The sequence below is a fragment of the Vombatus ursinus genome, unplaced genomic scaffold, assembly GCF_900497805.2.
Source record: "Vombatus ursinus unplaced genomic scaffold, bare-nosed wombat genome assembly UNPS02010639.1, whole genome shotgun sequence".
In the NCBI taxonomy this organism is placed as follows: Eukaryota; Metazoa; Chordata; class Mammalia; order Diprotodontia; family Vombatidae; genus Vombatus; species Vombatus ursinus.
Window position 1 is genome coordinate 1,450,648 of NW_020950417.1, and position 13,920 is coordinate 1,464,567.

The 13,920-nt window shown below is 48.7% G+C and overlaps 2 protein-coding genes across 5 annotated transcripts; one reads left to right on the forward strand and one right to left on the reverse strand.

Annotated features, from left to right (window-relative positions):
• The first annotated feature begins 274 nt into the window (after nucleotides 1-274).
• Nucleotides 275-7,471, forward strand: NR1I3 (nuclear receptor subfamily 1 group I member 3). Of its 4 annotated transcripts, none has more exons than XM_027854792.1 (9): nucleotides 275-350; nucleotides 707-844; nucleotides 1,522-1,652; nucleotides 2,211-2,380; nucleotides 3,051-3,190; nucleotides 3,374-3,519; nucleotides 3,632-3,748; nucleotides 3,887-3,992; nucleotides 7,156-7,471. In XM_027854792.1, the coding sequence occupies exons 2-9, from the start codon at nucleotides 738-740 to the stop codon at nucleotides 7,283-7,285; spliced, it is 1,047 nt and encodes a 348-aa protein (XP_027710593.1). In that variant the 5' UTR covers nucleotides 275-350; nucleotides 707-737; the 3' UTR covers nucleotides 7,286-7,471. The 4 variants fall into 4 exon arrangements, with proteins under 4 accessions (XP_027710593.1, XP_027710594.1, XP_027710595.1 ...); XM_027854793.1 differs by having other exon boundaries at nucleotides 300-350; nucleotides 7,091-7,249; XM_027854794.1 differs by lacking the exon at nucleotides 7,156-7,471 and adding an exon at nucleotides 4,245-6,460 and having other exon boundaries at nucleotides 300-350.
• Nucleotides 7,472-7,769: 298 nt separating this feature from the next.
• On the reverse strand, nucleotides 7,770-12,981 carry TOMM40L (translocase of outer mitochondrial membrane 40 like). Its single transcript, XM_027854796.1, has 10 exons — nucleotides 12,910-12,981; nucleotides 12,413-12,658; nucleotides 11,106-11,173; nucleotides 10,698-10,790; nucleotides 9,596-9,697; nucleotides 9,296-9,401; nucleotides 8,894-9,016; nucleotides 8,700-8,776; nucleotides 8,437-8,539; nucleotides 7,770-8,229 (listed from the first exon to the last, which is right to left on the reverse strand). Exons 2-10 carry the CDS (start codon nucleotides 12,525-12,527, stop codon nucleotides 8,090-8,092), a joined length of 927 nt encoding a protein of 308 aa, XP_027710597.1. The 5' UTR covers nucleotides 12,528-12,658; nucleotides 12,910-12,981; the 3' UTR covers nucleotides 7,770-8,089.
• Nucleotides 12,982-13,920: the final 939 nt, after the last annotated feature.

Here is a 13,920-nt window from a genome sequence, read left to right on the forward strand (position 1 = left end):
CTTCTAACAGGAGGAATTCCCTTTAATAAAGCCAGATTATTTCATCCTGTCACTAGCTGGAAATATACATTGGGTATTCTTAAAGTTGGCCACACATACTTTCACCCTGACAACAGCTGGCAGACCTGAACTGTGAGAGGTGTGAGAGGGGACAGAAATCACTGTTAGTGAATTCCTAGGCTTTCACTCCCACTAAACTCCTCCTCCATGCTGCTGATGCCAACTCCTTGGGCATGCTGGGAAAACCACCCATCCTGGTCTCTATCCTAGGTCCAAAGTCTACCTTAAGCCCAAGGCACTGAGAACAACTGGAGACTTCACACCACTGGGCTCCATCGCCCCCCTCTCAGGTACTGAGGTCCACAATCCTTAACACTAAGAATGGAGTCCAAGGTGGGGCAAGGACTAAGGGTCAGGTTGGGGAGAGGAGGGAGCCTGATGACTCCCATGTGGAAGCTGAGGGCCCTACAGGTAAGTACAACAAGAGTGATGACTTGGGTGGGCTGAGCAGGGTAAGAGATAGAACAGGAATTTTGAGAAAGGGCAGGAAAGTGCAGCTAATTCCAGATGAAAAACTGGCAACTGAGAAAAAGGGAGGCAAAACTCCAAAAGGCTAGGGCCTGAGACAAAAGCTTGAGTATGGGTCCTGTAGGAGAGAGGGAGTGAGAAGGCAAGGACAAAATGCTCACCCTTCCTCATTCTCAAGGGGTTGGGGCCCATCTGAAGCCCCAAAACCAATGGCAAGCAAAGAGGATGAACTGCGGAGCTGTGTTGTATGCGGGGACAGGGCCACTGGCTATCACTTCCACGCCCTCACGTGTGAGGGCTGCAAAGGGTTCTTCAGGTGAGATCCATTTCCCCACATAGACAGCGACATGAATGAGCCTTCAAACAGCTGATCACTCTGCCCCTAGGCCCCAACAGAACATAGGCTTTACCCTCTCGTATCAGTCATGGGGCCCCATTTCCATGTTCTGCAGCCCCTGACCCCATAGCCAATACTCACAGTCTTGCCAACCCCAGCACTGTACAAACAAGTAGAAGACAAAGATAGAACCCTGAACTTTTGTCTCAGATTTTCTGCCAACTTATCTACTAATAGCAGTAAATATTTACCGTGTGCCAAACAACTCTTACTGTATTACTAAACTTGATATGAAAAATACTAAAGTCAAGTTATTGTTCAGACTATCACAACTGGATTATATAATGTAGAGCCGTGTAGAAAACCTTTAGAAAAATTGGGATCCAGGTCCCTAGGTCCTAGACCTCTCTCAGGTAGGCTTGGATGTCATTTATTCCCAAACGGGCTATGATAATAGCCACTGTCTGCGGAGCACTGACTTATCTGAGTTTTTTCACATACCCTTGGTCTCCTTATATGCTTCAGATTGGCCCACGCCATCGACTCCACACAGATTTCCCAAAGACGTTCCTCAGCCCAGGCCACACACACTTTCATTTCTCTTTGACCCCTTCCTATGCCTTAGTAGTCCTGCATCACTCCTCTGTGTCTCACAGGCGAACTGTCAAGAAGGGTGTGGGACTCACCTGCCCTTTTGAACAATGCTGTGAGGTCAGCAAAAACCAGCGGCGCCACTGCCCAGCTTGTAGGCTACAGAAATGCCTTGATGCAGGCATGAGGAAAGACAGTGAGTCAGCTCTGACCTATCCCTGGGAAGGGTGGTCTACTGGGGAGAGCACTGGACTTGGTAGGCCTGGGTTCAAATTCTGCCACTACTCCAAACTGGTCATGTAACTCCAAGGGCCATCTTACTTTCCCTGACCCAACTTTCCATTTTCTTTCTCTAGGTATTAAGACCCTGAGGCCATGAACTGTCACCTATCCCTTGCACCTCCACACCTGTTGGCCCCACCCTTTCACATCACCTTTACACTCATAAAACAGCCTTTCTCCTTTTACCAGAGCATGTATGAGTGGCCCTGGCATTACAAACCTTTCCAACACTCTCCCACCCTGAGCTATTCCCTAGCACAGCAACCTGCATAGTCTATGAAAATAGGCCAGAGACCCCTGCAAGCTGTCCTTGAAAATCTTTAGGGCCCCTGAAACCATTGAGGGAAACCTTGGGCAACTTTATAGCCATGGCAGCGCTCAGTTTTCAGCCCGGAAGAGCTCCTGGGGCAGAGGCCTAGTATGGTTAGACTCCACCTCTCTCAGCATCTCTTTTGTCTCTTCTGGTGCACAGTGATCCTGTCAGCAGAAGTCCTGGCACAGAGGCGAGAAAAGCAGGCACAAAAGCGGGCAGAGCAGGAACCTGTGCAGCTGAATCAGAAGCAGGAGGCATTAGTCCAGGTGTTACTAGGGGCTCACGCCCGCCATGTGGGCACCATATTTGACCAGTTTGTGCAGTTCCGGGTGAGTACCTGCTGAGGTCAAGGTACGAAGAACTCCAGAAGAAGAAAGTGGGGCAGGAAGACTAGAGCCAGAACACTCGGAAATGCTTCTAACCTGTCCCCATTACATATGGTGCTTGCTGAAGGTTTTAGGCAGATGCTATTTATTATTTTAAGGAAGACTCCATTTATTCCTATGCTCTCTAGTGTTTTTAATAGGAATGGGTGTTGTATTTTGTCAAAAGCTTCTTCTGCATTATTGAGATGATGTGGTTTCTGTTAGTTTTGTTGCTGACGTGATCAATTATGCTGATAGTTTTCCTAATATTGAACCAGCCCTGCATTCCTGGTATAAATCCTACCTGGTCATAGTGTATTATTCTTGTGATAAGTTGCTGTAATTTATTTGCTCATATCTTATTTAAAATTTTTGCATCTATATTCATTAGGGAAATTGGTCTATAATTTTCTTTCTCTGTTTTGACTCTTTCCGGTTTGGGTATCAGCACTAGCCAGAACACTAGGGAAGGCTGACCTGTGCAAGAGGTTTGAAGGCTAGTGTTTGGGATGCCAGCTCCGGGAGATGTAACTGCTCCATGGCCAAAGAATGGCCATTAGCCCCTTTAGTCTGGGAGAGGTGAAAGCACCGAGTAGGTGCCTGAACCAAGGCCTCTGACTTTCCGTTCTTCTAGCCCCCAGCCCATCTGTTCATACACAACCAGCCCGCACCCTCTCTGCCACCCGTGCTGCCATTGCTCATACACTTAGCGGACATCAGCACTTTCATGGTGCAGCAAGTGATCAAGTTCACCAAGGACCTGCCCCATTTCCGGTCAGTGAGTCCTTCCACCTCTGAGCAGTCTGGGAGAGGACCCTTCCTACCCCTCTCTACCATTTCCATGGCAAATTCTCCCGCTCCCAGCCTTGTCGTTGCTAGCCTTTGGCCGCTCTGCTCTTCAATAGGGAGTCTCTCAGCAATCCAACTCAGCTCCTCTGTCGTTCTCCTACCCTACAGGTCTCTGCCCATGGAAGATCAGATATCCCTGCTGAAGGGTGCAGCCCTGGAAATCTGTCACATCGAGCTCAACACCACTTTCTGCCCCCGCAGCCACACTTTCCTGTGTGGGCCTCTCCGCTATACCCTCCAGGATGCAGCTCATGGTGAGGGGGCACAGCTCCCCCATGCACTCCCCGTGACGGAAGGTGGCCGGGAGGGCTTGGGAAGCGGCTCAGGAAGCCGTGGCCTTGCCCTTGAACCCACCGTGTCCTTCAGTGGGGTTCCAGGAGCAGTTTCTGGAGGTGATGTTTCGTTTCCACGTGACGCTGAGGCGACTGCAGCTGCAGGAGCCCGAGTACGCGCTTATGGCAGCCTTGGCCCTCTTCTCTCCAGGTGAGAAACCCCCAATTCCCCAACGTCCCCTCTTCAGCCTTAAGTGCCGTCACTCTCCACCTCCGTCCCCTCAGGCAGGCCTGAGACAACTCTACCATCTCCATTCCTCTGTCCTGCGTCCCCCACCCCCACCCCCAGACCGACCTGGCGTGACCCAACGGGAACAGATTGACCAGATGCAAGAGGAGATGGCGCTAACGCTGCAGAGCTACATCAGGGGCCAGCAAGCCCGGCCCAAAGGCCGGTAAGAACGAGCTTCCTAACGAAGTTATCTCAGCAAAGGAGCTCCCCTCCCGCTTTCCCGAGAAAACAGAGGCTGCCCATTCTGAGCTCCCTCTTCTGTCCCACTCCCATTCCGCCTCACATCACATCCCAGCCACCCCTTTGCCCCAGTCTCCAAAGAGACGGCCCTTCTTTGTGCCACCCTTCTGCTTGTGCTGTTGACCCCATCCTCGCCCCTTCTTTCTCTCATCTTCCGCCTTTCCTCGTCCACCAGCTCTCTGTCTTGGAACAAGCTTTAAAGAGCTTCCGTTGGTCCCGCCATCACCTCACACTACCCAAAATCACAGATCTGGAGAGCTGGGAGGGATCTAGTCCATCCTCCTAGAGTCCTTCTCCCTTTCCCAACTAAACTTCAAGAAAAAGTCATCTACTCTCTCTGCCTCCGCGTCCTCACCTTACGTTCACTTCTCAACCCCTTACAATTTGGCTCCCCGCCCCACCAATCGGCTAAAAGTACTCTGCCCAAAGTTAATAAGGATGTCAATTACCACATCCAATGGCCTCTTCTCAATCCTCATCTTGATCTCTGAAACCCTGAATACAATCAACCATCCCCTCCCTTGGATGATTCCCTCCTCCCTTGGTTTACAATTACATGAAACTTTCTCCAATTTCTTCTTTTGACCATTTCTCAGTTTCTTTATCGTACATTTCTTGCCTCTTTAGCATGGGTGTTATCTAGGGTTATATGGCGGACCTTCTCACTTTCTTGTGATATCAGTTCCCGTGGGTTCAATGATCACTTTTGCACAGGAATCCTCAATCTACATATTCAGTTCTAATCTCTCTCTGGGGCTCTAGGCCTATATTGCCAAACGTAGACTTTTCCATCTGGATATCCCATTAGTATCTCACTCAAAATAGTCCAGAGTTCACTCCCCCCTGGGCCCATCCCTCCTTCTAACTTCTCTGTTACTGCCGAGAGCACCGCCATCTTCCCAGTCACTTTGGTTTGCAACTTTGGAATCCTCCTTGACTCCTCTTTCACCTCCCATAGGAAACTGGTGGCCAACTCTTGTTGATCTTGTCCTCACTATATCCCTGGCATCCACTCATTCTTTGTCTTTGTGTCCCTAGCAATTAGCACAGTGCTTGGCACATACTTGACTAACTGGTTGACATTCCCTTCCCAACTCCCCCCAAAACCCCAATTCAGGTCCTTATCACCTCTAACATAGACTCTTGCAATAGACTCCTAATTGTCTTCCCTGCTTCTAATCTCTCCCTTTCCATCTTTCAGAACTACCAAATTATTACTCTACAGGTCTACACACCTCTGCTAAAAAAATTCTTCAGCAACATCAACATCGTGTTGCTTCTAGAATAAATCACAAACTCCTCAGCTTCAGGGGTTCAAGCGCCTTGATCTGTTCCCCTCACCTTCCTTTCCAGACATATTTCATGTTACTAATGCTTCACAGACTCTCCATCTCCAGGACCTTGCACTGAATGTCCTCTCAAGCCTGGAATGCATCCTCCTTACACACTTTCCTCAAGAGGAAGTGTGGGGTAACAAAAAGAGCAGTGATTGGGTTTGGAGTTAGCAATACCCAAGTTCAAATCCTGCCTTGAACCCTTACTGTTACCCCAGGGGAGTGCCACCCTCTCTGAATGTTTCCCCTCTGAAAAAGAGGGGTTCACACCCTCTAGTACTTTGCTCCCAGGGCTGTTCTGAGAATTAAGTGAGAAAAAGGTTACAAAGCTCTAGGGAAATGTTATTCTTTTAAACCCTAGCTTTGGGAAGACCTCCTGTGTTTAGCCTTTCTTCAATCCCCCACGTTATTGCTCTCTCCTCTCCTGGAATTACTTTGCATTTACTTGTCTGCATATATGTTTTATCTCCACAATAAAATGTAAACTCTGTGGCTTGAAAGTGTTTCTTTAAAAAACATCTGTATCTCAAGGCCTAGCATTGCACCTTCCATATAGCAAGAGCCTAAGGTTTGTTAACTTGAACTGAAACCTCATGTTTGGGCTCAGGCTGAATGCCTTTCAATATCCTTTCCTTTTGTGGACTAGGTTCTCCAGGGGTCATCTAGTCTTTCTCCTTGGACAAAAATGGTCCTTATACCTCACATGTCTCATAGCTAAATCCCTCCTGCTGCAATTTAATTCTATTTTTTCCTAGTTCTTTATTCATTAGTGATAGAAAATAGCTGAACCTTGTGTTCTATATTATGGTTCTTCCAGGGCTTAAAATAACCAACCCTGCCATTCAACAATCCCAATCTTTGTTTTTCTAAAGAAACCTAACCCTTTTCACTTTTCCTCCTTCTATTCTCTTTTTCCAGCACTCCTCTACTCTATCCATTAACTTTCCCTGATTCTCATTTCCCTTTGAATCTGAGGATGAAAACTGGCCCCAAGACCCATAGCTGGTCAAGGGTCAGGCCATTTTCAATTTATTCTTCCCCAATCTTTTTTTTTTTTTTTTTTTTTTTGCTAGGCAATGGGGTTAAGTGACTTGCCCAGGGTCACACAGCTAGGCTAGTAAGTGTTGAGTCTGAGGCCGGATTTGAACTCAAGTCCTCCTGAATCCAGGGCCGGTGCTCTATCCACTCTTCCACCTAGCTGCCCCAATTCTTCCCCAATCTTAAGGGTTCTCCCCTTGCTTTCTTTTTCACTGTAGAACCACCTTAAGAAAAGGTCAGAACTGACCATGACTTGCTTTCCTTCTCCAACCAAACAGCACGAGCTCTTAGAACCTATTTTCAACCCAGCCTCAGACAACTGGACTAAAGGCCTAGCCTCTTTAAAAATGTTTCCCATTACCTTAACACAGCCCTACCCTTTCTCCCACCTCCAGCCTTCACAGGATGCAGAGTTTAGCGAACCGCTGCTCCTGTCAACAGCACACACTGTGCGTATGCAGACCAGAGGAGTCAGACCCTGACAGGCTGCTAAGCCAATGTATTCTGGGCCTGCTGGCTGGTTTTCTTTAGGGTACAGGCCTGGGCTTCATTTTCACAGCTGCTCAGCGGAAAAGACTCAGGGGCCCAGGGCCAAACCTTCAAATCTATGAGATTTTGACCTACTTTTCTTTGCTTTTTTCTTCCCCAGGGAGGATGAGGGTGCCCCTAGAAGTTCTGAGTAGGTGACCCAGTCAGTGATTTTCAACCCTGCAGGTTTCTGTATGCAAAGATGCTTGGGCTACTGGCAGAACTGCGGAGTATCAACATGGAGTATGGGCGCCAGCTGCAGCACATTCACGAGCTGTACGCCATGATGCCTCTGCTACAGGAAATCTACAGTTGAGATGCTGCCCGCCCCCATCCCCCAGAACGTGATCAACTAACAACCTGTCCCTACCCATGCACCCACCTGGGATATTCCCCAAACATCTACTTTAGCTTTCCTAAACAACATCAGCAGCTGGCCCTGCCCTTCGCCTCTGCACGCTTCCTACAGGGCCATGGAGGGACTCATGTCCAGATCTGCAGTCAAGACCAGTAGTAAGAAAGAGGTCCAGGGGCCACACACCCCACCCGAGGTGAACAATGATTGACTAAGGCATCACCACATCTTCATGCTGCTGTCGAGGAAGGGCCATATATTCATTCATTCATTCTCTAGTCTGCACAGGGAAAGGGTCAGAGCTGGTTTCACAAGTGAAGTAGTGTCCACTGGGTACAGGCTGAAGCAGCCACAGCCCTGTTCCCTACTCCAGCACTAGGCGCAGAGCTGATGAGTAGGATGGGATTTGTATCCACCTAGGTTTCTTAGCTCTGCTGAGGGTCAGTGAGGAGAAGAATTGGCTTTAATACACAGGGATGGAAGAAAGCAATCAGACATAATCATAGCCCTCCCCCTCAGTCCACAGCCTGCCAGACTCAAGGGCTTGGAGAGGAAAGCAGTCAGGCTAGAGCTCTGGGAAGACAGGAAAGTCTCCCATCCTGCCCATTTTGATAGCTCCAGTTAGCAGGGGGGCTCTGTCCAGGCCCTCACTTGTCCGATGGAGTTACACTGAGCAAACTGGTCTCTGGGGAGAGACCCAGAGCCTGGCTCTCTCTCTTTTTCTCAGATGGCTTCAAGTGCTCAGGGGAACCATATCCAGCTTTCTCATCCCACAGTGATGCTGAAGCCACAGTGAAATCTGTTACGCCAGTGATTGAGGAAGGCTCCAAGCGCCAGGGTGACAGGTAGAGGGGGCATCTTCTTCTCTAACACAGCAGCAACGCACCAGTTGCTATCCACGAGGCCTGAAAAAAATAACAAACTATCAGAGGTGGGAGCCAATACCACATCTTGGGGGTGGGGGGGAGAGCACAATAGATCAGGCATCCTTCAGTCAGTCAATAAATATAAATCAAGTGCCTACTATGTGCCAGGCAGTGTGCTAAGTGACATCCCTCTAGCCATGACTCCACTCCATAGGATCCTCTTCCCTATCCCTATACTCCCCTCACCTCTGAACACCATGTTGGCCTGCGGCAACGTCAAGTGGTATCCGAAGGAGAAGGTGGTGTCCTGCAACCGAGTATTTGCCTCAAACTCCACTCCAACTTGAACCTGAGCCCCCAAGGGCAGGGACAGAAGGATAAATAGGGTTGGTGAGGTCCATTATGAAGAACATGAAAGGGTCAGCTAGGCTCAGAGTGAGGATTGGGCATGATGGCAGCAAGCAGATGTGATGAAGAGTATTTGAGTCTGACTTGGGAGGGGGCCTCACCTGCTCGTTTGCCCTGTGGTAATAACTTGCATGAGCCCCTCCTGACCCCACATTCAGTGTAGCCACCCAGTGCAGAGCTGTAAGAACCAAAAGGGGGTGGCAGTCACTAATGGTCATTAATGGAACACAGGCCACAGACCCCAGAGCAGACCAGAATCATCCCAATCTCATCCCCATCCTGTCTCATTTCATACCAGAGTACTTCCCAGCCAATGTCAGGATAGCCCCCTCCTCTCCTGGGCGCCGGTGATATACCAGCTCTCCCCCCAGCACCAGACGTTGAGTAAGGCTCTGCAGGAAGTGAGCGACCATGATCACTGTGGGGGGAGGGAGGTGGGAGGTGGGGAAACATGGGGTCAGGGAATAATCAAGGAACCCCTTTTGCCCAGGACCAATACCCCACCAGGAGCTTCCCCAACTGCACATCCCTCAAAGCAGTATCATTAATGTAAGGAAGCCTCCCCCTTAATTCTGCCCTTATACCATATAGGCAAAAAAAGGGACCGAAAAGGAGAAGTAATCAACAGCACTGGGCAGCTGAGGTTAGAAAGGGTTTCCACCCTCCCCCTCTCCAGCTCCCCATACTGGTTCCTCACCTGATTCCCCAATCAGGTCAGGGTTCCCCAGTGTCAGAGTGGCGGTGTAGTCATCCCCCCGATACTCCCCATCAAACTGCCATGTCAGGAACTTGGCCTGTTGGGTCTAGATGGAAAAGAAGTAAGCCTTGACCGCTTCAGCCCCACGTCACCCTCCCGAGTAAATTCACAACCCGTTTCACATTTGCAGACCCTGACAACCCACCACCTCAGATAGCACTTCTCTCCATATCTTTAGAATGGGGATACCCTTGACAGGAGGAAGGCAGTGTGCTATGGGGGTCAGTACGGGTGGGTCACCTGGAAGACTGCCTTGGCTCGGAGCCGCTCTGCCACGAGAAGCAGGACCTGGGCATTGAGGCTCCCACTGCTGTCCATATCCCCCACAACAGTAGGGAACACCTGTTGGAGAAGATGGCTTGGTGAAAGGGACTCAGTCGGTACCAACATCCCATTCCAAAAGCCAATGGCAGTACTTTCACAATTGTATCCAGCGCCCTCTGGTGGAACAAAAAGGATGGACACAACCCACAATGAAAAAAGGGGACCGTCTTTTCTGCCTACTCAGACACATAAAAGCTGTAAGAGATCTTAGAAATGCCATCTAAGAAACATATCTATGAAGACAGGCACAAACATATCTATGAAGACACTGTTGGGAGAACTGTGAATTGGTCTGAGCATTCCATAAAACAATTTGAAATTATGTTAAAAAAGTGACTTAAAATGTCCACACTCTTTTACATGTAGATCTCATTGCTAGGCTTCTACTCCACAGAGGTCAAAGACAGAAAGGTCCCATAAATTCCAGAATATTCTTGATAGTACTTTTTGTGATGACAAGAAACTGAAAACAAAACAGATGCCTATCCACTGGGGAACAGCTAAATAAGTTATAGCATGTGGAAATAATAAAACATTAATATACTATAAGAAAAATTAATATGAAGAATTCAGAGAAGCATGGGAAAACTTATATGAACTGTGGAAGGATAAAGTGAGCAGAACCAGTAAAATAATATATACAGTAATGACAACAATATAAACTGACAGAAAAAAAAATCTAAATTCTATATATTAGACTATAAGCTCTTTGAGGGCAGGGACTATCTTTTGCCTTTTTTTGTAAGCGCTTAGCACAGTGCTTGGCAAATGGTAGGCATTTAATAAATGTTTTTTGATTGATTGATTGGAAACTTGGGTGGAAGAAGCTAGTGGGATGGAGAGAGAATGGTTATTCCCCAAGAAGTACCCCACACCCTTCATCAGATCTTCCTAGACTCAGATGCTGCAAGAAGAAAACCTTTTCAAAAAAAAAAAAAAAACAAAACCTTTTCAACCTCATCTTCATGGTATTCACTTAGGTTTCTGGTGAGATAAACCAACTGTTTGATCCCCTTACCTCAGTAGAACTGAGCTGCTGGTCACCAACAAAAGCAGCATGGAGGTGATAACCTGACAAGCCCAGGGCACTCATGTGCACAGTGTGGGTCACCTGAAGAAGAAAGGGTTATAGGAGTGTAGGTTAGCAGATTAATGCGGAGCTCCTCTCTTTCTTGCCACTCAAGGAACCCCTTAACATACCACATATGAAGGTAATACCAGTCCTTCTCCATCCCCTACCCCCTCCCCATGAGGCTGAGAGGTAAAAGGATACAGCTTCCATTTTGAGTCATACATACAGCCTAGCTAGAGGTTGGAAACAATAGATGACAGGATGGAAGGGTTCAGGAATAGGTCGGCATAAGGGAGTGGTGGTCTGGGTGGAAGGAATCAGACCCAGGGGATTTCTACTGGAAAATGAGAACACCTGGAAATGGCTGCTCAGAACCTTGTTGACAATGAACTTCACTCCCTCCATCTGTACTGGGAACACATCTAAAATATAGGAACAAAAGAAAGGATAAGTCTAGACAGGGGCCCTCTAATCACAAGGAAATCTCCCAAAGAGAAAGAGAGAATTACTCACTCCTTAAGCCTTGTAATTCAGATACCCCCATCTAACCATGACCTACCACTCCTGGGACTATTCACCCAGACCCTGGGAAACTATCTTATCAATTTTACCTCTGTAATATAGTTCACATCTGTCTCCACCTCTGTTCCTCTTAGGGGTCTCCCATTATGATTCATCGACCCTATCACCATAGCTTCCTAACAGATGTTTCCTACTTCTAGTCTCTCTTCCACTCCAATACATCCTTCATGCCACAACCAGGATATTCTTCCATATGCTCCTTTTCTAAATCCTTCCTGTGACTCCCTATAGTCCCAATAATAACTGAACAAATGCCTGGCATTTAAAGCTCTTCACAATCTAGTGCCATTTTATTTCAAGCCAATCCTCTTCATGTAGTCTAGACTTTAACCAAACTGGACTACTCTGTCCCTGGAACATGCCCTAACCTTCCTAACCTCTATGCCTATGGTCATGCAGTTCCATATATCTGAAATGTCTCCCCTTCCTTTATCCTTAAAAGCCTAACTCAAATTCCTCCTCTTCCAGGAAGCTTCTCCTCCTTCCTCCGGTTATCCTTTCCCCTTTAGACCTCATGTACATTTTACACCTCTCTAACGTACTTAACAGGTAATATTTCATATTATAGTCTTCATACACTTTATACCTTTCCGCAAACTACAATCCAGCTATGGGGGTCTATTTGCTTTTTCTTGCCCAAGATACTCCACCTCTCCTGTCCCCCACGCCTAGAATACTCTCCCTCCTCACCTCCACTTTCTGACTCTCCAAGATTCCGCTCAATTCCCACCTGAAGAACTTTCCCAGTGGACACTCCCCCCACCCCTCCCCTCTAAGAGTTCCCTCCATTTACATTGTATATGTTGTATGTTTGCACGTTGTTCGAACAATTGCAATGTGAGCTCAATGAAGTCGGGGACTGTGTTTGCCTTCCTTTGAATCCCCAGCACTTTGCTCAGTGCCTTGAATTATTGCAAGAGATTACTTAATAAGTTATCTGGGTATGTTCCTTATCGCCAAACTAGACAGCAATTATTGGTATCCCTCCCGGACAAAAAGTGCAGGGCTTGGAAAACAATTGGTGCTCAATGAATGATGAACTGAGTTCCGAGCCTTAGGTTTTCAGCCAGAATCCCCACCTTTGCAGAGCCGGTGCAACTCATCGAAACTCCCCGGGTTGGGCAGGAGCTCCTCGCGACGGGCGCCTCGGCGGGGCAGAGCTCCCAGAGGAGCCAGGCCCAACATGTTCCCCATCTCAGCCTGGGGGAGGGTGGGGGTGGGGTCCAGGAGAGGGGTCGCTACTGACCTCCCCAGCCCCCGCCGACCCCACCCCCCGCTACCCAGCACCCCAACCCCGGGTGCCTCGACATGCTCGGACCCTGCAGCTGGAACGGAGGGGAGTGGAGGAAGAGAGAGATGTCAGTGGGACAGACGGGCAACTCAGCCCCTCCGTACCCCTCCTGTCGCCCCAAAGTCATGCCCAGCCCCATCACCTACCCTCCAAGGGGCTCCCTCACCCCGCCCGCCACCCCCCGGACCCTGCAGCCTTAAAGCCCACTCCTCCATCCTCCTTTGCTCTCTCCGCTGCGTCCAGACGACCCCAACTCCAGTCTGGCTCTGCATCCACGGTCCTTACCTGCTCAGGCCACCGCGCCACCCTTCTACCCCCGGCACACCCCGGTCATCTTGATGGAGGCGGCCATCTTGAGTGAGGGCAGAACCGCGGCTTCACAGAGCCCTCCTAGCGCGGCCGAGGGCGCCATCTTGGATCCTGGCAGCGAGGGGAGGAAAAAAACCCATCCCATGCCACCTGGGCATCAGGCACCGCCCCCTGTCTCTATCCCACCAATGAGGAAGGAGATCTCCGTGTTTCAGAGGCCAGTGAGAAGAAAGGAAATCGTGACGTAGAGAGCTGAGGGGCGGGAGATCCCTGTTCTGTGAGCTTGACGGGGACCTGGGAATTGGTTCTTGCTGAAGCCTAGGGGCTTAGACCTCCAAAGCTGTAGGGAGAATCCCAAGGATTCCAGCCCACTAAGCGGAAATGTCAGGAAAGGCCACTGCCTCCCCTTCTGCACCATCCCCACAGTGCAGAATGTGCCGTGGTTCTCCAGGAGTTTGCATGTGTCAGAGGGGCATCATTCCCTCCTTTTTTTTTTTTTTAAAGGAAGGTTATGATTTCATGAGTGCATTGAATTTCCAATGTAGAAACACTTTCTGCCGATGCACATTGGCAACTCCTCTCTAAATTAGAGTTGGCCAGGGCTCCCACAGGTTGGACTGATTTGACCCTGGTTGTGTTCTAGGGCAGCACTTGAATCCACATCTTCCCGACTTCGATAGACCCTTTATCCAAACCCCATAGATACCACCAATTCAAGACGACTCTCAACTTCACACACAGCAGACCTGCAACAAGTATTTATTAAGCGAGTACTATGTGCCAGACGCTACTAAGTGTTAAAGATACCAAGAAAAGGGAGGAGGCAGAGGGGAGAAACAGTCTCTGGAGCTTACAGTCTAATGGGGGAGACAACATGCAAACAATTACGTACAAACAAAATATATAGGCTAATTTGGAGGCAATCAATAAAGGAAGGCATGTGCATTAAGGGAGATCAGGAAAGGCTTTTTACAGAAGGTGCCAGTT

What these genes read in the sequence shown, in the direction of transcription:
- TOMM40L (XM_027854796.1), bottom strand. Translation starts at nt 12,527, where the DNA reads ATGGGGAACATGTTGGGCCTGGCTCCTCTGGGAGCTCTGCCCCGCCGA. An exon ending in GTTGCACCGGCTCTGCAAAG is followed by an intron (nt 11,174 to 12,412) that starts GTGGGGATTCTG and finishes CCTATATTTTAG; the next exon opens with ATGTGTTCCCAGTACAGATG. An exon ending in ACCACAGGGCAAACGAGCAG is followed by an intron (nt 8,540 to 8,699) that starts GTGAGGCCCCCT and finishes TTGGGGGCTCAG; the next exon opens with GTTCAAGTTGGAGTGGAGTT.
- NR1I3 (XM_027854792.1), top strand. Translation starts at nt 738, where the DNA reads ATGGCAAGCAAAGAGGATGAACTGCGGAGCTGTGTTGTATGCGGGGAC. An exon ending in AAGGACCTGCCCCATTTCCG is followed by an intron (nt 3,191 to 3,373) that starts GTCAGTGAGTCC and finishes CCTACCCTACAG; the next exon opens with GTCTCTGCCCATGGAAGATC. An exon ending in CAAGCCCGGCCCAAAGGCCG is followed by an intron (nt 3,993 to 7,155) that starts GTAAGAACGAGC and finishes TCAACCCTGCAG; the next exon opens with GTTTCTGTATGCAAAGATGC.